Source organism: Danio rerio, chromosome 12, assembly GCF_052040795.2.
Source record: "Danio rerio strain M-AB ecotype USA chromosome 12, GRCz13ab, whole genome shotgun sequence".
NCBI lineage: Eukaryota > Metazoa > Chordata > Actinopteri > Cypriniformes > Danionidae > Danio > Danio rerio.
In genome coordinates, this window is record NC_141032.1 from 12,286,616 (window position 1) to 12,309,167 (window position 22,552).

At 35.7% G+C, this 22,552-nt stretch overlaps 1 protein-coding gene across 11 annotated transcripts in view; it reads right to left on the minus strand.

The window, feature by feature from the left end:
* The window catches only part of plekha1b (pleckstrin homology domain containing A1b), a 101,494-nt gene that overhangs the window by 38,672 nt on the left and 40,270 nt on the right, over positions 1 to 22,552 (minus strand). For all 11 annotated transcript variants that reach the window (XR_015503931.1, XR_015503930.1, XR_015503932.1 and 8 more), the window contains exons 3-7: positions 14,390 to 14,446; positions 9,789 to 9,834; positions 6,940 to 7,037; positions 2,145 to 2,276; positions 762 to 899 (exon numbers count right to left, since the gene is read on the minus strand). Coding sequence is in view for 5 of the 11 variants with exons in the window: in XM_087275953.1 (XP_087132079.1) it covers positions 762 to 899; positions 2,145 to 2,276; positions 6,940 to 7,037; positions 9,789 to 9,834; positions 14,390 to 14,446 (471 nt within the window). In the remaining 6 variants the exon portion in view is untranslated. The remainder of the gene's footprint in view (positions 1 to 761; positions 900 to 2,144; positions 2,277 to 6,939; positions 7,038 to 9,788; positions 9,835 to 14,389; positions 14,447 to 22,552) is intronic.

Sequence of the window (22,552 nt, forward strand, 5' to 3'; positions counted from 1 at the left end):
ATTGTGGTCCAAATTTACAAAAAAGCACTTTTTCTTAACTGTTTGACAGTTTTTTATGCATATATAACATCAAAAAAAATTTTTTGAGACGGGTGAAAATAGGGTTTAGGTTTGATAATTAGAATATTATAAAGCTATGAGAATACTTTTTTCTACAGTTTCTTCTGCTCAGTGTCAGGCCTCTGATGTGTACCTCATGTGAAACTTTGCTTAGTTTCAAGAGAAAGTCATGCACAGTGCTCGTAAACATGCACATTATACTGACACTATTTAAAAGTTTATTTTTCTCAAAGTCGTTATTGTTGTACCTTGATAATATTCTGATTGAACCACTGAAGGCATTTGGTCTGTTTTGATAATGTGATTTGGACTTTGAATGAGTCTGGAATCTTGCTGTCTATGGAGGACGAGGGAGCTCTCAAATATTTTCACTTGTATTCTGAAAATGAACAAAAATCTGAGACTTTACATAAATTAATACATAGCAATGTCCACATGTTTTTTCGTTCATGTGTTTTACAAGCTTTCAAGGAATAAGATGCTGATGATCGTTTAATGCATCATAACAGTCTTGTGAAAAGGGTCTATTATTAAGAAACTAAAACTGCGGTGTTTGTTTTAGTCGGGATTGCCTATTTCATAAAAATTAAAAACCTGATGAATCAGATATGATACAGCAAACCAGGATTTTTAAATTTATTTTATCTTTAATTTATCTACATTTTTAATATATACTTTATGTTTTTTTTTATGTTACTTACCACAGCTCCCTGTTTGACACAATATCCAGTTTTAATGACCGACTGGTCTTGGTTACTGCGGCTCAGGTAATATGGCAGTTGACCAGGAGGTTTCCTTAGTCCACTCTTGTCTGCACCATTCTGACCTTCACCCTTTTCCTGAAAACCAACGACACAGTACAAATGTAGATTATGCATACTTTGTTAACACTTTACAATACAGGGACTCAGTTAGGCAGGTTAGGGTAATTAGGTAAGTTATTTTATAACAATGGTTTGTTCTGTAGATTATCGGGAAAAAATATAGTTAATAGTATAATTTAATAATTTAAATAAAATTATTCTGCTCCTCAGATGATATTTATTAAATGTAAAAAAAATATATATATATTTTTAAACACTAATTAATTCAATATTTATTTATTACTTATTGTATGAAGTTTTAAACTAATTTACTACTCCAGTCATTATTGCTTTTATAACTATTACCATTAATAATAATAATAATAATGATAATAATAACAAAAATAATTAATATTAGAGTGATTTCTGAAGGATCATGTCACTCTGAATACTGAAGTAATGAAGCTGAAAATTCATCTTTAAAATGACTCGAATAAATGATTAAGGTAAATGATAAACTACTTTTGAACAGTTATTTTATAGTGCAATAACATTTCACAATTTTAGATTAAATAAATAAATTTGTTATTTTTAACTCACTATGTTACCAAGCACAGAATTTTTTTAAAATAATGCATTAGTAAACGTTGAACTATAATAAATAAATAGTGTACAATTGTTCATGGTTTGTTTGTGTTAGTAAATACATTAACATTATCTACGTGTAAAGTGTTTCTTATGTTTTTTTTTTTTACATCAGTAATGATACTACACAAACACATGGTAAATAAATGTAGTAATTAAGATACTGTAGATATTAAGATAAAGTATCAATAGCTATATGTTAAAGAAATAGGGAAACACTTTAGAATAATGGTCCATTAGTTAATGCGCTTACTAAAATTAAGTGTGAATAATCTTATTAGGCATTAATTAATCATAGTTTAACATTAACTAATGCATTATTAAAATCCAAAGTTGTTAGTTAATGCACAGTGAGTTAACATCAACCAACCTTATTTAAATTAAATAACATTCACTAAGGTTAACAAAGACTAACTAATACCATAATAAATGCATTACTAATAGTTTGTTCATGTTAGTAAATATATTAACTAATAGACTATTATTTTAAAGTGCTAGCAGAAATAGTTCGCTCAAAAATAAAGATTTTGAAAAACTAAATGAGTGCGAGTAGAAAATAACGATATAATTTTCATTTATAGGTGACTTTAATTGTCTTTAATTTAACTGTCTTGGGGTCTGAGACTGCTGTGTGACCTGTGTGGTTGTGATAATGGGCACTCCTGCGACGATCTCCGTCTTGTAGGACACTTGTTTGGTGGCACTGGAGGACGTGTCCACACAGGCTTCTGCTGTATTTGGAGCCACCTGCTCGCCTGACTTTGGCACCTGGAAGAAAAAGACGAACAGGTATAAATAAACAAGGCGCTGCGACAGCTGCTTCCTTTAAATACCCATTTAAGAGCAAGCATTTACAAAGCTTACCCCAGGACTCTCAATTTCAGAAACCATTCCAGTTTGAGCACATATTTTTAACAAAAACATGCAGCATTTGTGAGCGTAAGTGTTCAGGTACACCCCTCACAGATCTTTCTTTAAGATTAATATTTTCTACAGGATGCTTTACATTATTATTTTTGTGCATATGCATTACATTAGTTAGTACCAAAGCCAAAACTGAAACTAATATTTTACTGGTATATAAACATATATTCATAATCTAGCCACAACCTGCTGCATTTTTACACTCATGTACACTCCCCAATCTTAATTCTGATACCCCTTAGCCCTTCCCTTACCCTGTTTTGCGCAACAACATGAAGGGATTAGGGTGTCTCATTTCTCTTTAGCTTGAAGGTGTAGGGCTAAGGGGACTGGCTAGATAACCTTTTGAAACAAAGATTTTTCAGGACCATACTCCAAACCAAGGGGTACAAAAACTTCCCAGAAAACACCAGCTTTGACAGTTTTTTTTCAGCAGCAGGAACTGGAAGACTAGTCAGGATAGAGGGAAAGATGAATGAAGCAATGTACACATCCTGAATGAAAACCTGCTTCAGAGTGCTCTTGACCTCAGACTGGGGTTCATCTTTCAGCAGGACAATGACCCAAAGCACACCGCCAAAATATCAATGGAGCGGCTTCACAACAACCCGGTGAATGTCCTTTAGGGGTTCAGCCAGAGCCCAGACCTAAATCCTATTGAACATCTCTGGAGAGAACTAAAATCTGTACACTGTGGCTTCCCATCCAACCTGATAGAGCCTGAGAGGTACTGCAAAGAGGAATGGGCAAAAATTCACAAAGACAGGTGTGCCAAGCTTGTGGCAATCCATTTAAAGGGTAACACTTTACAATAAGGTTCATTAGTTAATGCATTTACTAACATGAACTAATCATGAACAACACATGTACAGCATTTATTAATCATAATTGAACATTTACTAATGCATTATTAACATTCAAGTCTATGCTTGTTAACATTAGTTAATGCACCCTGAGTTAACATGAACTAACAATGAACTACTGTATTTTCATTAACTAACCTTTATTAACATGTAAAAATACTGTAGTAAATGTCTTGTTCATTGTTTGTTCATGTTAGTAAATGCATTACTTAACATTAACTAATGAACCTTATTGTAAAGTGTTACCATTTAAAATGACTTGAGGCTGTAATTGCTGCCAAAGGTGCATCAACAAAGTACTAAGCAAAGGATGTGAATACTGATGTACATGTCATTTTTCAGGCCTCTTTTTTCAGGCCTCTTAATCTTTTTCACATTGTCATTATGGAGTATTGTGTGTAGAATGTTGAGAGAATAAATGAATTTAATCTAATCTGGAATGAGGCTGTAACATAAAAAATGGGGAAAAAGTGAAGCGCTATGAATACTCTGGATGCAAGGTATATTCACTGACAAATTAGTAAAAATTTTTATTTTTAAAGGGGTGCACTCAATTATTCTGAGCACTGTTTTTCCTAAACTTCTGATCAGTTCATTTTTAATCACCCAGAAAATGCACACAGTAACACGTACTGATGTTATTACTAGTCTGATGTCGCAAAGATAAAAAACAGATTCTGTGGTTCATTATTGTTTTTACTTGCTTTGCTTCGTTTTTGTGGGTGGGTGGAGATTGGAATGGGAGTTACAAAGTTTTAAACAAGAGCAAGCAACCCTTAAACTCAAAAAAAAAAAAATATATATATATATCATTTTTTGTTCCTGTTTAAACTGTTTTTATCCTCACTGAAAGAGGAAATTAATAAATAGTTTTATGGTTCAGCAAATACAGCTCTAGGGAGGAAAATTATCATATGCATTTTTACTAAGAAGGTCCATACCGATTCCAAAGGCAGATAATGATAAGATCAGGGCCTGGTTAATATGTGGACTTTAGGGGTTTTACAATGTTAACACATGTTGATTGGTCAGTTTGAATGTCTCAGTATTTGGGCTGTGGTCATATGGGCTGTTTCTCAATATGCGTTCTTCAGTGATCTTGCGTCCTCGTGTTCTCATGTAACGTCATCATCAGCTGCCAAAGTTCAGTTCCAATACTCAAGACCGCAAGAACGGAGGACGCGTGAAACTTCTCGGATGTGTTCTTGATATCGAGGACGCACCGGTGTATACTTGAGCACCAAACTTGCTCCAGAGGTCCAAGAAGTTATTGCGACTGGAGGTGGGAAGCGCAGCATTTTATTTAGATTTATTATTAAAGTTCAGAGATATAACTTATTTACCTCAGGAGTTTCCTTAAATGAAACAGTGAAGGTAAACACTACCATGGACATCTTAATAAAGGAATAAACACATTAAGGGTGTTTGTTTGCTGAAATTTGTATTAAAATCTGTTTTATTTATATTGTGCAACGTATACTTATAATGTTTTTATGCACAATATATATTTTAAAAAGGGGAAAAACAGTAAATCATTGAATGGATGCTGTAATGTTTAAATAATTTTCCATTAAAAAAACACTTGAAGGCCATGTGACCATCAGGAAGAACGCAGCATCTCATTTCTCACAGGACGCGTCCTCTGTCCTTGCGGTCTCCTGAGTTCGTTCTTCTGAGGACACCTGGCAAGACCGGTCTCCACAAGAACGCAAGTCCGTTCTCTGCATTCATGGAATTGAGAAACAGCCATGGTGACGAAAGAGGCAAAATAGTCGGTAAGCTTTGCTCTGGTCTCTTTTTCTGCCCTGTGCTTTTTCTGCTCTGCCTCTCTCCAGCTCTGGACTCTATCTTGTCTGACTCTACTGCTATCAGGCTCTCTTTAAGGGCTACTCTCTTCGTCTCTCCCTCCCTCCCCGTCTCTTCCTCTCTCTCAGGTAACTGTATTTTACATTTAAGCTGGGTACAATTAGTATCATGTTTTTTTATTATTTCATGTTTTATCATTTTATACAGTTATTTTGTAACTAATTAAACTGTAACCACATCGAATTATTGTAATTAAATAATTTTATTTTCAAGTATTTGTGATTTAATTTTGATTTAACATCAATATTTAATTGCTCTATATTGAAATACAATACAATCACATAATAGAAATGCTCTCCCACATTTAAAGCTATTAATACTGCCCTTATTTCTATTTTCTATATAAGACTGCAGAAGGATGGTTCCACTAGAAATGTAGTTTTTCACCATCGTTGTTACATGGGGAGTGACACTGACACCTGGGTTCGGATCCAGATGCAGGTTTAATACGGAAGTCAGGCAAGCAATGGTCAACACGGGTGCAAAAAGATGTAAAAAGGCAGTCCAGAATCGTAGTACAACAACAGGCGAGAGGTCAGAAGGCAGGCAGCAGGCAGGGATAAAAGGATAAACTAGGCGACGGTCAAATCACGGTAAAACAAGACAAGGAAAACGCGTTGTAATGTCACAGACTCGGCAAAGGGAGTGTGTGTGCTGCTTAAATAGTGTGAGTAATTAGTCCTTGACAATCCTCCGGGGTGTGTGTGTAATCAGTCAGAATGAGGAAACGTGTGTGTGAGCTGAGTGCATGTATGAAAATGTAGTCCAACAATTGTGGATTTGTAGTCCATAATTGATTGTGCATGCAATCCAGCGTTCTAGAGAGTCACGATCGCTGGTGATCATGACAATCATACAGATAACTTTTAGCCATTTGGCAGAACTATATTTCGAACTGCTGTGGTTAAATCCCATTCTTACAGCCATTAATGGCGTGCTAAAAAAGAATGCGGCTCTGGCAGCTCCTAAAGACATGGCAGTTCAGTGTTCAGCCCTTCAGGTTAAACACTAATCAATAAACTATCACAACACCTGTTGTCTCTAACCCAAAACAACAGGTCAGTCTTAACTGTTACACAAAGAGGCTGTTCAGTGTTCATACCTGGCCATGAATTTTTTTCTATGTCAGCATTATCAACAAAGAGGTATCAAGCATATGTTGCTGATCTCTGTAAAAATAAAGAACAAAATAATAGAATGATATAGTGTTGCGTTCGTTTACAAAGCCACAGTGTTTTGTTTGGGAGAGTATTGAATTCAATTCAATTCCTGTTTATTTCTATAGCGCTTTCACAATGTAGATTGTGTCAAAACAGCTTAACATGGAAGTTCTAGTAAATTGAAACTCTATCAGTCTAGTTTTCAGAGTTGAAGTTCAGTTTAGTTTAGTTCAGTTCAGTGTGGTATACTTTTCACTGCTGAAAGTCCAAACACTGAAGAGCAAATCCATCGATGCGCAGCTCCACAAGTCCCAAACCATCTAAGCGAGTGATGACAGTGGCGAGGAACAAACTTTACCGATTGACGAAAGTAAAATAAAAAACCTTAAGAGAAGCCAGGCTCAGTTGGGCACGACCATTTACCCTCTGGCCAAACTTCTTGAGAGTAGGTTTTACAGAAATTAATGTTTTGTGCGTATCTGTATGACAAAATTGGATTTTTTATTTAGCCTCTAACGAAAGTAATTGTTAAGCCTGCCTTGAGTGCAGATGCATACAGCTTTTCAAATCTGCAATTTGATTAGGTCAGAAAAAAAAGATCCAGAATCAGGGACTTACTGTGATTTTGGTGGCTTTGTTCAGCTCACTGACCCACTCCACTAAATCTTGCTTATCATTGGCCTGCAAGTAAAACTTCCTCATTCCAGCGTTGATCACTGTAGGGCAGCACAAAAATATAGACATGAATGTGGTATCATAGATTTGGTGGTATTAAGTGTTAGTCAGTCTTTTTCTGTCTAAAGCTGTGTTCACATTAAAATCCAGTACTTTTGTTTCTGAAACAGGAAAAAAACAATCACTCATGTTCTTGTTTGCTGTTAACAATGTTCACAACTTGGTTCATCTACTTTTAGTGTATTTTATTGAAGGAACTTACCAAACATTAAATTAAACGCTGCGTGCTTGAATTTAAATATATATATATATATATATACATATAAAAAATATATTTTTTTACATATTTAAAAAAATATATAAAATTGTTTTAAAAAAATTTAAAACTGCTTTTTTCTAGCTGAAATAAAAGAAATAAGACTTGAGACTTTCTTCAGAGGAAAACATATTATCAGACATACTGTGAAAATTTCATTGCTCTGTTAAACATCATTTGGGAAATATTTTAAAAAGAAAAAATTCAAAGGGGGGCTAATAATTCTGACTTCCACTGAATAAAATCGTCTGTTTAATTATTGTCCCTTACTCATTATGTTTTATATACAGATCTTTTACTGTCTTCAACTCGTGATTCGTAGCATTACACCAAAAATTTTCAAGAAAAAAAACAAGTTTTCTAATTTTCTTGTCTTTATAGTTTTTATTTTCTAGGCCCTACCCACACTCATCACCAATTTGACCAATCACAGATCTTGTGCTCGGCATCATCGCTAGGTGTTGCTACATTTTTTAGAGGTGAGCATCAGGGTGCACATCAGCGAAAAGTATGTGACTTTAGAAGACTATGCCAGACCTACCACCCATGTGCACTCAATATCAAAGTATTAAAAGTCCTTGTATACTTCAAAGCAGTTCAATTTTGATCTTCGTTTTAAGGCAAAGATAAGTTTAAAAAGGCTAAATGACAAATGTACTGTTTTAAACCTTCTGACACTCTTCCGTTGCAGTAGGCGGGGTTGTAATAGATGTGTCATGCTGCTTGAGGCATGCTGCCTTTATGTTTTTCATTGGCCTAAAGCAACTACTGTTGAAGTCAGAATTATTAGCCCCCCTGAATTATTGGACCCCCTGTTTATTTTTTTCCCTAATTTCTGTTTAACAAAGAGAAGATTTTTTTTCTACACATTTATAAACATAAAAGTTTTAATAACTCATTTCTAATAACCGATTTATTTTATCTTTGCCATGATGACAGTATATCATATTTTACTAGATATTTTTCAAGACACTTCTATACAGCTTAAAGTGACATTTAAAGGCTTAACTAGGTTAATTTGTTTATCTAGGCAGGTTAGGGTAACTAGGCAAGTTATTGTATAACTATGGTTAGTTCTGTAGACTATCGAAAAAAAAAAAGAATTGCTTAAAGTGGCTTATAATTTTGTCCTTAAAATGATGTTTAAAAAATTAAAAACTGCTTTTATTCTAACCAAAATAAAACAAATAAGACTTTCTCCAGAAGAAAAAACATTATCAGACATACTGTAAAAATGTCCTTGCTCTGTTAAACATAATTTGGGAAATATTTAAAAAAGAAAAAGAAATTAAAAGGGGGGCTAATAATTCTGAATTTAACTGTATGTGAAGGCTATGCAGAACCTACTGTGTGCACTAGAGAGTGGAGGCTCATAGAGCACTTGCATTTCATCAACAAATAATTCTTAATTTGTGTTGGCAAATGAAAAACATTCTTACAGCTTTGGAATGACATGAATTAATGACAATTTGTTTTAACAATTTGCTGTACTATCTCTTTAATGGTTCATCTTTGTTCCACGTTTGGCCTCTGCTGCTTTTGTTTTGAATACACAGCACATTAAAACAGATCATGTTTTTGGCTCATTTGGATTCCTTTGGTGCATCATTTGGAAGCGAAGTAAGGAGGGTTACCTTTTTTAAGGCTTAGATTTTAAAGGGCAGTTATCACGTTTTACTAACTTTTTGGTGCACACCAGAATTTATTTTACCACTATAGCCTTTTTGCAATATTAACATAATTTCCATCATATTTAATGGTGTCTTTAGGCTAAAAGCTGCTTGAAAAGAAATGTATAAAAACTACAAAGACATAAAAATTAGGAAAACTTAATTTTAAATAAATATTGATACGCAAATGATGCTTAAAAATCAGAACTGAAAAGGTACTGATCTTCATGAAACCAGTCTAAATTGTGGAAGTGGGCCATTATAAATGACATTTGATTCGTAAAGCTGGAGCTCTGCTCTGACAGGACTGATATAAACCAGATAAGTCCTCTGATTTCAGCCCCTTTAATAAATGCAGGATCTCAAGATACAGATTTTCAAAGGTTAACTCCTTTTAGCTTTAGCATTGCGTTATAGAACACAAAAAATACATGATGCAAGCACAGCATCAAAGACAAACATAAAAAATGATTACAGATAAACCCAATAAAAAAGCAGAAGTAGTAAAACGCCAAAGAAAAAAAAAAAACACTTCCTTCATTAAACACCTCAACAGAACCTCATTTTGTGACCAGGTTGTGTTTCTGTATTATGTTGATCACACATTGCTGTTTCACACACACTCTTGACAGTGGCTTCTCCACCCGGTACAGTCCCAGAACCCCTAGTGTGTGATTCTCTCTGGTTCTGATCTTCGAAAACAATAGCTCAGGGTTAAGGTTCATGGTCTAACACGCTCTCTAATCGCCTCTATTTTCCACATAGTGCTTCCTCTGTCTGACATGGAGAAAGAATCGCTTGCTTACCGAAGCAGAACTCTGCCTTTGGTCGCAATTTGGTGGCATCGCTAACCTTTAAGGACAAAATAAGAGCAGATAAATAACACAACACAACACTACACACACACTACACACAGACACACACATTTAAAGGTGCACTGAAGTACTGAAATACTCACACAAAATATTTTATTATTTGCAAGGATTTTGTTAATAAACTGAGATATTTTGAGGAGAGTTTTTTGCTTTTGCCCCGTCTTTTCTTTAAACAACTTGGAAAAATATAAAAACATTTATAAATACCTTTTTTTCTCCCCACTTATGTGTCTATTTAAATGTTAATTAAAAATCCTACTTTGCACTGCAGAAGTGGCAGCATATACAGTACATTTACATTTACATTTAGTCATTTAGCAGACGCTTTTATCCAAAGCGACTTACAAATGAGGACAAGGAAGCAATTTACACAATAAGAGCAACAATGAATAAGTGCTATAGGCAAGTTTCAGGTCTGTAAAGTCTAAGAAGGAAAGTATTAGTATTTTTTTTTTTGGGTACAGTTAGTGTGATATCCAGAGAGGCAATTGCAGATTAGGAAGTGAAGTGGAGACTAAATAGTTGAGTTTTTAGTCGTTTCTTGAAGACAGCGAGTGACTCTGCCGTTCTGATGCAGTTAGGGAGTTCATTCCACCAACTGGGCAGATTGAGCATGAGCGTTCGCGAAAGTGATTTCTTCCCTCTTTGGGATGGAACCAAAAGAAGTACATTTAACTAGGGGTTTAGATAATTTTTTGCAGCTCAGATGTAGCCTAAATGCATTTACACTGTATTTACAGTACACATGCTGTGTATAATTTTAATAAATGCCTTAAGATTACAATATGACAAAAAATAAATTAATTAAAACTGCCAGTAAATGGTTACTTGTCACTTTTTTTAGCCCAGAATAACATTAAACTGTACAAATTCCCATTTCAGATTTTTTATTCTCCAATGAGGCACAGATTGTATATTACCCCAAAAGGTGCAGTAGGTGATTGTCTTCAGAAACATTGCTTGTTGTGCTGGTTGAAAGTCTCTTCACATTCTAATAGTAATGATTAAAGTAAATTATCTAAATGTTTTTATATGTATTTTTATATTCTGGTAAAGGCATAAGACTAAAAACATGCTAGTCCAATTAAAATATGTCCGGCCGATAATTCGCATAATTATCATAAGTGTTCACATGGACACAAGAGAGAGTGACAGCTGTAAAAACAAATGCTGAATCAAAACTTTTTAAAATCCTGAGGCAATATTGGAGAAACGCTGGAGGAAGGACGACACGGGTAGTATTTCTTATAGACAGGTAATGTTATGTTTTAAAATGTAGATTGTCTTGTTTTACAAATGGGTTCTATGCTCGAAAGTGTTGTTTAGCGACTGAAATCTTCCAGCAACATGTAGATGTGATTATTTTCAGTTTCATAAGGAACGTTTTACAGCATCGATAATGTAGATTTTTATTTAGTTTAACAACAAAACATCAGTAAATAGCACTATTCTATAGCCTGCTTTTCTGAGGTGACGATGGTTTTATATTTACATTGGTTCATTTTTGAACAACCTGTGATGCGCTCCCTATATTGTTTACTATGCTACTTTAAGTATTTGCTCTGAAATAGTATGCAAGTATGGCTTACTGTACATTCACACCGAAAGTGGCGAGAGCGTCAAAGTAGCCGGAAGTCATTAATTTTCTATGAGAGGCGGCGGGGATAAGAAACGAGAAGCAGGGTGGCGCATCTTCACCAGTGTGGGCGTCAAGGAGAGTTGAAATCAAGTCAACTTTATGGTATTAAGCTATGACGGGTTCGGCGGCAAGCAGTCAGAATGAAGAAAACCACCGCTTGAGAGGAGTTCAGAGAACACCGACCTGTGAACTTTGGTTCCGACCACAGTTGTTCCCAAGGCTTTGATTATTGCCGTTGCCGGGTTTTCAATTATTTATTATGTTTTCTTACAGGAACATGCATTAAATAAGTTACTGGCGAGTTAATGATCTGTGTTAATGTTATATATATTTATCTTTAAAAAAGCGGGAATCTCATGCGACAATACATATGGACACATTGGATAATTAAGTAGAGCAAAGCCACAGCACATGCAACTTGATCTTCCATTGTTAAATGAATTTGATAAGAAGAGAGCAACATTTTCACGCTAGAAAGCATGTTTTATGCAGGAATGTAACTGATACGCTGCAACGGCCCCTTTAAATACGAGATTTATATAGCAAATTTTGAAGCTCTCGCCGCCTGAGCTGAAGGCAGACAGCGTTGTCGCTAGGGTGGCCAGAGCGACCTTGAATGCTCTCACTGTTTTCGGTGTGAACGCACAGTTAGTAATAAGTTTAATTTCTGTTCGCGTTCGTGATTTTAGGAGACGTGGCTTTGGAGAACAGGGGATGGACTGTGTTTCAAAGATATTATGCTAACGGATGGCATTTTGGCAGATCACCTACTGCACCTTTAACATGCAAGCAGAAAAACGTTCAGGTCAAATTAAGATCGATATTTCCCTGTCAATGAGTAAATGATGATATCATTTTCTTTTTTGGGTAAATTATCTTAAATCAGGGGTGTCAATGTTCCTGCAGGGCCGCAGCCCTGCACAGTTAAGTTCCAACCAACCATGCTCCAACATACTTGAGCTGTGGTCACATAGTTATCCATTCATATGAATGTGAATGCAGCAGCTTGTGCAACAAGTTTTGCAGTTCACTGCGTTGCAAAGTTCAAGTTCGGTGAACTCTGACCTGTGAAAACACATCACGTGATTGCACAAGACCAATCGAAGACCAAAACATGACATGTCTGGACAGAAATTTGAATATGGACCAATTACCCAGCCTTTTTGGCAGCACCGTACGACAAAATTTCCCAAGCTTAAACTCTAGTGTGACCGCGGGATTACCTGTAGGTTTAATTGAGTCTGAAGGACTCTATTAGTTTGAACAGGTGTGTTTATTTAGGATTGGAACTAAACTGTGCAGAGTTGCGGCCCTCCAGGAACTGAGTTTTACACCTGTGCTTTAAGCCATGTATTGCCTTTATTTGAAAAGCAACATTGACAATATTTGATTTGAAATTTAAGAAATATAAGCAATTTTCTTGTTTATCAAACTTTTAATCAAGTGATATTTAAAGACACACTTGTGTGGTATTGTTTAACTTTGTCATTTAACCACCAGGGGTCAAAGACTGTTTTTTTCTCATAATGCTTAAATGAACTTAAATTAAACTTTCAGTTTTAATCGTACAGATAAGATCATTGCATCAATCGAATCTGTTAGGTGTCTATTTTTTATTGTGTGCACTCACAATGACAACAAATATGTGTGCTTTTGCAAAATAAGGATAATAAACAGTGTAGGCAATCTGTCTTTTCTCTGTCCGTGAATTGTTTTTTTGAAGACGTCAGTAAAATGTGCTGAAACTTTGCGAAAACAGAACACACAGACATGAGACACATATCTATAGAAAGCTTGAAGAATCTACTTTAAATGCAGTGAGTGCATGTTGAAAACAAATATTGTTTGATAAAGTAATCAGTATGAAACCAATGCTGTCTAGCTTCTCAGTCTGAGCTCATTAGAGTTAATGCTGCCTCGCCCATGAGGCTTTGTTATTACAATCGTCTGCAAGAAACGCGCACAACATGTAGACTGTGTCAGAAAAAACACGTCATTAAAATGAACTGAAATTCAGCAAAAACTCAACAAAGAAGAATGAGAGATGCATCGATAGAAAGATTGAAGTCTACTTGATGTCAATTTTTGCAGTAACGCTTTCAAGTCGAAAACAAATAATCTCTTTTTATGTAATCTGTAAAAAATTAAGGACTTTCCTGCATCGCCTCATTTCAGCTAACGTGATCACGCCCTCAGTGAGGGCACAGTTCATTTGGAAATGAACCGAGGTAACCATGTATTAATATACACAATCCCAGAGACATAACATCAAACGATAAGCTTTATTATAGATACGCATGCTATTTTGTATAGTATTATTTGTGTGGTATTTTAAGCTGAAACTTCACATACCTGTACATATTCTAGGGATATCAGAGATTTATATTAGACCTTGTAAAAATTGACATAATAGGTCCCCTTTAAAACAGATTATAAAGATCAGTGAAAGCATTAATTTTCAAGGTAGGCTTTTGTTTGGTTTATTTTTGAAAAACAAGAGAAAAACATGTTTATAGACAATACATAATTGCAAAGCCCTATAGGCTTTATGTATATATACTGAATCCATTTCAACCATAAAAAGATTTTGCTCCTGAAGGACACGACTGAGTGCGCATTCACATTAGATGAAGACTCTAGTTATATAGCAGTCTAGAAAAGGCTGTTTAATAATACATAGAGATAGATGGACCTCTCATGGCTGTCAAATTTAAGGTAACAACACAAGACTAGCGATTACATTTTCCCCTTTCTCTTTTTCTCTGGAGAAAAAAGTGCATCTGGAACATGTAAAAAAGCATACATTTTCTAAACAAGAAGCTCGATTTGAAGTATCATTCATGTCTGTGAACATCAAGTTGGCAACAGTTGAAATAACAAAGCAATGACAAACCTTGGATATGTATGTTAGTTTGATTGAGCCGACATTGGACGTTCCTTCTGGAAGATTCTGTGGAAGGAAAGGAAAGTCATTAGGGCTGAAGTTCGGAATATAAAATGACAGCCGCTGACTTGATTTGAGCAGTGTGTTTGTGTGCGTGCTTGGAGAAGTATCTGAAAATAAACATGGACAGAATACACTCATGGTGAGTGTACGTCGTTTTCCAAAGTTGTAGAATGGCACAAGGTCTATGAAAGTTTCAGCACACATCTACAGATGCGGTGAGGTAAATTATTCAAAGACAGACGTGGCATCAATAAAAGATGCAGGCTGGGGCTGGTCTTAGATAAAGTGATTGGTACAGAACCTACAGCAGCCGAGAGAAAAGAGAGAATCCATTAAAATAAACAAAGAAAGAATGTGAAATATCAGAAAGACGGGTCCTGACACTGACTAGTCCTGGTCACATTTCGGCTGAGATTTCTTCTTCTGCTTTAAGCAAAATGACATTAAGACCTTAAAAGCATCAGGATAGTTCATATCAAAGCTTTCTGTCTGATCCAACTGCAAAACTCTTAAAGTTTGAGATGATTTTTCCATCTTAAAGTCGGCGTGAATTCAAAATGTACAAATAAGAAGGACACATATAGTAGCGTTTGTTATAAATGATGTATCTGTGCACTTTTAACACAATTATTTAGTAAAAATGTATTTGCTCGTAATCTTCATTAAAAAAACATAACCCCTCGAAACTACTTTTTTATTTACTTCATGGAATGCCTTTAGGGTGGGTCTATCAGGGTCTGTAGGGCAGTATAGTATCATTTATTTATTCAGTTTCTTGTCGGCTTAGTCCTTTATTAATCCAGTGTCGCCACAGCGGAATGAACCACCAACTTCTCCAGCACGTTTTTACGCAGCGGATGCCCTTCCAGCCGCAACCTATCTCTGGGAAACATCTACACACACTTATTCACACACACACTCATACACTACGGTCAATTAAGCCTACCCAATTCACCTGTACCGCATGTCTTTGGACTGTGGGGGAAACCGGAGCACCCGGAGGAAACCCATGCGAACGCAGGAAGAACATGCAGACTTCACACAAAAACGCCAACCAAGCCGAGGCTCGACCCAGCGACCATCTTGCTGTGAGGCGACAGCACTACCTACTGCGCCACTGCGTCACTTAGTAATTGTCATTGAATAATATTATAAACAATAAATAATTGTTACTTTTGTGATGGCTGTCAAGTAGATGAATGATGGTTGCAGAGTTTCTACACTTTTTTACTACTAAAATTCCATGACTTTTCCAAAACTTTTAAGAAAATTTTCATGACTTAATGTTTCATGCAATGTGTACATATGCATGGAAAAAACAATACATGTTAAAATTTATTACAGAAATAAATAATATTTATTATGTAAAATTGATTTCGATAATACTTACATTGCACAAATAATGTGAGAGTATGTGACTGACCAAGGACAGAAAAGCAGTAAAGACAACTAACCTATATTCATGTATACAGATATCTGTTTCCCATGACTTTTTCAAAACTTGATGGGTTTTGATTTTCTAAAACTTTTCCAGGCCTGAAAAATGCCATGTCAAAATTCCAGGACTTTTCCAGGTTTTCCATGACTGTATGAACCCTGTGGTTATAATTAATGGTCAATGACTACATTTAGGAAAGAATTAAAGGTTATAAAAGGTCATATTTTGGTTTTAGGGGTCTCCAACAGAAGGCTGATACGCGTAAAAGGAAACAATTTCATTGTCTTATAATATGCATTTATTTTTACCTAGTTATACCAACGACTCCCATATGATTCATTCAGCAATTAATTTGTTCCCAAACCTCTCCTTTGTGTGAGACAAATCTGCTGTGATTGGTCCGATGACCCAGTCTGTTGTAATTGGTCGACTGGGTAGTACAAGTGACTGTGTGAGAGTCCAATGCAGGAATGCAATAAAGCAACGCTGTTATTACTCTACTCTTAATGTAAACCCCAAGTAATAACGACACACTTTCTGTGTTAATCCACACAGTGGCAAAAGTTGAACTATTTTGAAAATTAGGAACAGGTGATGGTGACCATAGCAAAGACAAATAACGCGAGTTCAGTAACTCAATTAAATTGCTTAAGGAAGAAGCACATGTCTTTTTAATATGGTTTTGGATGCAATATGTAAATAGCCCCATAGAGATTTAACCTGAGAGATACAGTACTAGTACTGATCTATAATACATCTTATCGATGAGAAAATGAACTTTAGCCCTTTATTCCCTGTAGCCAAATCTCCATCAGTGATTGTCATCTATTCGCGTCATAATCAGTCCTCTGATGCCCTGCTCTCCGCTAGTGTCTAAAGGGAAAGGCGCGTTCATGTTTTACCGGATGCGGAAATACATATTTGGTGATGTATTGTATCGATGTCAACGCGTTCAAGCAAAAGATCCGAACCCAACACGATTCATTTATTTGACTCTTAGTTGACTATTCCGTTAAATAATCAATAGTTTTAAACACTGTGCACTTTCAGATTTAAACCTCAGCTGGATGTTTTTATTCACTTAGTGCTGTTACACACTGCATGCAAGCTCATTTTGAAAAACCCATTATAGGGGCTCTTTAATGAATGAAAGAACAATGTTGACATACAAGACTACATGTGTGCAGATGCATAGTGTTTCGTTAGGGTGGAGACACACCAAGTCGACACCAAACAACTAGCGTATTGTTGGCATCTGGACTCAAAAGCTGCATGTGAACACTGCACGACACATGCGTTTTTTTGTTTTTTTTTTCTAATACTGTTACTATAGTTCTGGTGCTCAAATAATAAATCTTCTTTAGTAAAACAACAGACTTATAGGCTTAGGGTACTTTCACACCTGCCTTATTTAGTTCGATTGAATCGCACTAGAGTTCGTTTCCCCTTTTGGTACGGTTCGTTTGGGCAGGTGAGAATGCAGCAATCGTACACGAATGCGCACCAAAAGCGGACCAAATAATCGTACCGAGACCTGCTTGAAGAGGTGGTCTCGGTACGCTTTCAAACGAACCCTGAAGCGGTTCATTTGTGGTGAGAATATGATCCGTACTAAAACAGGTCCAACCACAAAAAGTACTGCGTGTTTTGGACTAATTCAGCTGCTGTAGGCCGATGCATTATGGGATATGGAGGAAAAATATTTGTTGACAGCGCTTTACCAACAGAGAGAGAGAGAGGGGAAAACATTACCTGATGGATCGTTGGTAATATTTCCGCAAGATGACCATGTCGCAGTTTAGCTAAATTAATTCACGTCTCCTCCTGAAGTGACGAGCGATGCATTAAACACTGTTTTCCAGCCGCGGCCGCGCTTCATTTTCGTAATGTATAGTTTGTCTAAAGCAGGGATACAATCAGCCAGCGCAGTCGTCCCTTCATAGTAAAAGGTTTTGTTTACCTGCAGGAGTTTCAGTAGGCATTTTCCCGCTTGTGAATTCTGACCAATCAATAAGCAGTTTAGGAAATATGTTCAACAACATCTGGCCAATGAGAGATGTGGATTTTGTCAGATGACTGCATTTTGGTTAGTTTCAACTGGTTCGGACCAAAGCCATCAGTGTGGTGTAAAAACGACCCAAAGACGGCAGAAGATGCAACAATGTATAATTTTTTACCCTTGGTCCGGACCAAATAAAGCGAACTACAGATGTGAAAGCACCCTTACTGTATAGGACAGATGACACAATTGAACTAAACACATGATTCTTGCAGTAACCTAGGCTACATTATTTGCGCATTCCTCATGACATTGTTAATCTGTTGTGGTCTAGCTTATGTTTCCTTTTTTAATATTAAGATTGTTCTTTGAAATCTATAATAGGCTACCACTATTGACAATAATTGTTGGTAAAATAACCAGGTTTTAGCAAAGCCTGTTATTTCCTGCAGGTTTGACGCAGACTAACCTAAACTGTCTGAGGCCAGTTTTACTTATTAAACACTCCCTTGCCAAATCTTGCCGTGAGTGAGATGGAGAACATTTTGAATGGAGATCTTTTGACAACATTACGATTTTTAAAAGTTGTGTGTTCATAAAACAATGTAAACAATGATTTCACGTCAGCATACATGAGAATGATGAAACTAGCCTATTTAAGTATTAGATTCACAGTGAACCACAGTGTTCACACAAAAGTACCATGAAGCTTTTTTGATTGTCATGTGCAACTGGACATACTCGAAATTAAGAGAAATATTCTAGGGGAAATTCACCAACAAATGTGACCACACTCTAAAACTTTACAATCAGATCTGGTTAATAAATAATAAATACATAACTAACAGTTAACGGTTTTAAATGTTCCTAATTTTGTTTTGGAGGTCTACATTCATACAAAGTTAAAAACAGCAACAATTTTAACTGACTAATCTGACTATCTGGTTTAAAATAAAACTTGTGTGATTTTTAAAAATGTTTGCAGTGTCAGAAAAAAAAATTGTTCACAAGAAAACGATAGTCATGTTTAGGTTGTCAGCAAGTGCTTTACCTAATTTACATTCATTTTAAATAATTCAGTAATTTTTTTTCAATTATAAAAACAATAACATGCAATAAAGTTTATTTTTGTTTGAATGTGCTGTCAATTGGCAACGTCAACAAGACAAAATGTCAGCAAAAACCAGCAAATTAGACTTACCAAAAAAATCAGCTAAACTGAAATATTCATAAATAATTTTATTTGTAGGTCAGGACTCTCAGACAAAGACACCCTCATAAAAGAGGCTCACTAAAGTAAAGAGCGGCCCACACAAATGCAAATTCATTTACACACACTGCAACCGTGCTCGCTCTGAAAGTGGTCTGAAGGCAAAGAAAGATCAATGTTCTCCAACACTTTATGAGATTATGAAGTCCACGGCCCATATTCATATACCACAAGCTCATGGGAACTGAAATTACTCAAAGCCTCTTTCAGAAATGTTTCAGAGTAAATACAGACAAGATCTAGCCTATGCTGAGGGTTCACAAACCGATGCTTTCCTAAATTCTAAAAATACCAAGGTGTGTAGGAGGGGAAGTTATAGCATCATACACTTTTTTTGTATATCATGATTTAAACCCTGATACCTATAAAACACGTTTTCCTGTTTCTGACAACACTAAGAGGGGTATAGATCTTTAATAAATTGCAGTCATTCAGATTCTCATCAGACAATAAATAAATTCAAAATGTTTTTTTATTATTATTTCTCAGAATAAATGAAGGACATTTCTAAAGTTGAAATATATATCAAATAAGAAAACTGACATTTTAAAACAAAGTCAAATTAAAATAAATCATTTTATACAAGTTAAATATGATATGTCATAAAAAGGAACTTGGGCATACTTTCACTTTTAAAAACTAACCATGCGTACAAAAGTAATTACAACCTCACATATTGACAGATGCTACTTGCTGGAGCAAAGCAACAATTTAGTGCTTTAAAAAAATTGCAATGAGTAGTATTTTATTTCTATTTTAATCTTCAATTTAATCTTATCTTCTACTTCTATTTTATTGAATTATAGTATATGCCATAAAGGACATGCAAACACTGCTAAATATTTAGCTATAAACTATACTGACTGACCTAACGTAAGAAATCAAAGTCCTTTACACAGATTGAGCTTACAAAAATAATGTTTTTAATAGTTTTTGTACTTCATTTTTCATTTTTTTATTAAAGTTTCATTTTTTAATTTGTCTCCCTCTGATGTACTGGATGCGACACTAAAGTAAGGACTGATAGGAGGGAGTTGTTGTTTTAATGCAATTTAATATCGCTCACCGAATGAAAAGACAGCATCTACCAGACAGCATAAACATGTTTTCAGTAATGGTGATGTGACAATTTTCGAGGAAAAGGGTCTGAGTGTGTGAGCACGCGCACTTAGAAATGTATGTATCTGTGCTATTTTACTGACTCGGTAGTTGCAAAGAATAGTGTCAAACCTCCATATGTTTATGTCCTGTTAAAAAATGCAGCTAAAAGTCCTTCACGATATTAATAGTTTGATTCAGGTCTTTATATGTCTGTGCTGCATTTCAATAATGCAACTGAAATAGGAATACTCCACTTGTCTTAATTCCATTTGTGTTCATGACGATTATGACTTTCAGCATATCTAAAGTGCTATTCTTTTGCATGTTTTATGAAGCATGGTAATGTGTGTGTGTGGCTGCAGTAGTAGCCCCTGTTGGACACGGCAGCCGCTGAACTCGGTGAAAAAAAAAAAAAACGGTTACGTCACATTCACCCACCCAACCGAGTGACATGTGCAACTCCGAGGCCACCTTGGGTTGGGCTGCCAGGTGTGTGCAAATATATATATATATATATATATATATATATATATATATATATATATATATATATATATTGTAGCGAGTCGGCTAATACCACGTCGCCCTGGGCACAAATCCACACCAGCTGGAACACTCATCAACCCCGGATCGCTCACAGCTGGACCTCATCAGCCAGGGAGAGATATAAGCCAGCCCCACACAGGAGGAAACTGAGCTTCATTTGCACATGACTCCCTGCGCTAACGCTTGTCTCTCTCTGTCTCTCCCACAGCCGAATCCAGCTCGTGACCGATCCAACACCATACCTCTCACCAGTCTTCACCATCTCCCCGGAGCACTTGAGCACGCACCATTAAGAAGAGCACTCATTCACCCCTTATACACTTGTAAATAAAGCACCCTCCTGGGCATTGTTTGTAACATCATCTAACTGTGGTTGTGTTTTCCCTCTGCCTCGCTACAATATATAAAATAAAATCTGAGTTTTTTTGTTTCATTCACTTGGGGATTATGAGACTTTCTGTGTCAGAACTGAATTTTCTATCCACTTTGGAAAAATGTACAAATAAAGAATGTAATACTAAACAGTATATTTCTATATTTTTGAAAAAGTATATTAGACTTTGTTGGTTTGGGTGTTTGTAACATTTACAGTATGTGAAACTAAACTGGGCCAATGACAAGCCCTTGAGGAACACCATACTGCCATATCTGATACAGGGACATGTTTTAATTTTTAATGAAACTACCAACCCCCATTCAAACTTCATTTTACATGATGTTTTAAAAAAATAATCAATAAATTATAATTCATTGGAACAGAGCCATTTCAAAGATTTAAATGTTTTGTAATGTGGACTAAATTGTGTTGTGGCACAAATACATTTTCGTTCCACAAAGGCAAATGTAATTTATTTTCAAAAGCCTTTAAAAGTCACAATCCAATTTTTTGGTTTGACCATATAATTAACGATAAGCACCAGTGGAAGCTGTGATCACTCTTCTAAGCTCTCTCTCTCTCTCTCTCTCTTTCTGCACATAGAAACTTACATATACACATGGAACTCTAAGAGCCCTATCATACACCCGGCGCAATGTGGCGCAAGGCAAGACGTAATTGTTGTTTGCTAGTTTCAGCTTGGCACAAGAGTTGTTTTGACGTTTTGCGCCATGCTGTTTAAATAGGAAATGCATTAGCGCTCATATGTGCGCCCATTGGCATTCTGGTCTAAAAAGGAAGGCGTTCTGAGGCGCATTGCTATTTTGAGAAACTATAATAGTTTTTTCAATAGACCAAAACAAAGCTAGTCTAAACTCCAGTGCAGAGCGCGTTAGTAGTATATATATATAGGATATAAATATAAAGGATTAAAATATTACAAAATATATTATTTTCTAGCCTACATAAATATAAAAAACTCTGCCTTCATGCCTTCTTCATCTCGGGTGGCCTTTTCAGTTCAGTCATAACAATTTGCTTTTGTACAGTATAATGTTATTATTATTATTATAATGTTATTATTATCCATATCTATATTTGTTTTATTAAAAACAAGCTTAAATTTGTCCACCTGTCAGGTTTCAGACCATATGGGGCCCAGCATGTGTATTTGGATTTAACACACTTCGTTATTATTGTTCATTTATTAGTTTGCTGGAAATCAGAACTGAATTTAGAAATAGTTTTGAAACAAATATTTGCACTTAACAAATGAAATTAATTGTTTATAGGCTAATTGATGTCTGTGCGTACAAGGTTTCCCTATCTAAGAGCGAAAGTGAAAGTAGATTATGAGATGCCTTATCTCTCATTCTTGC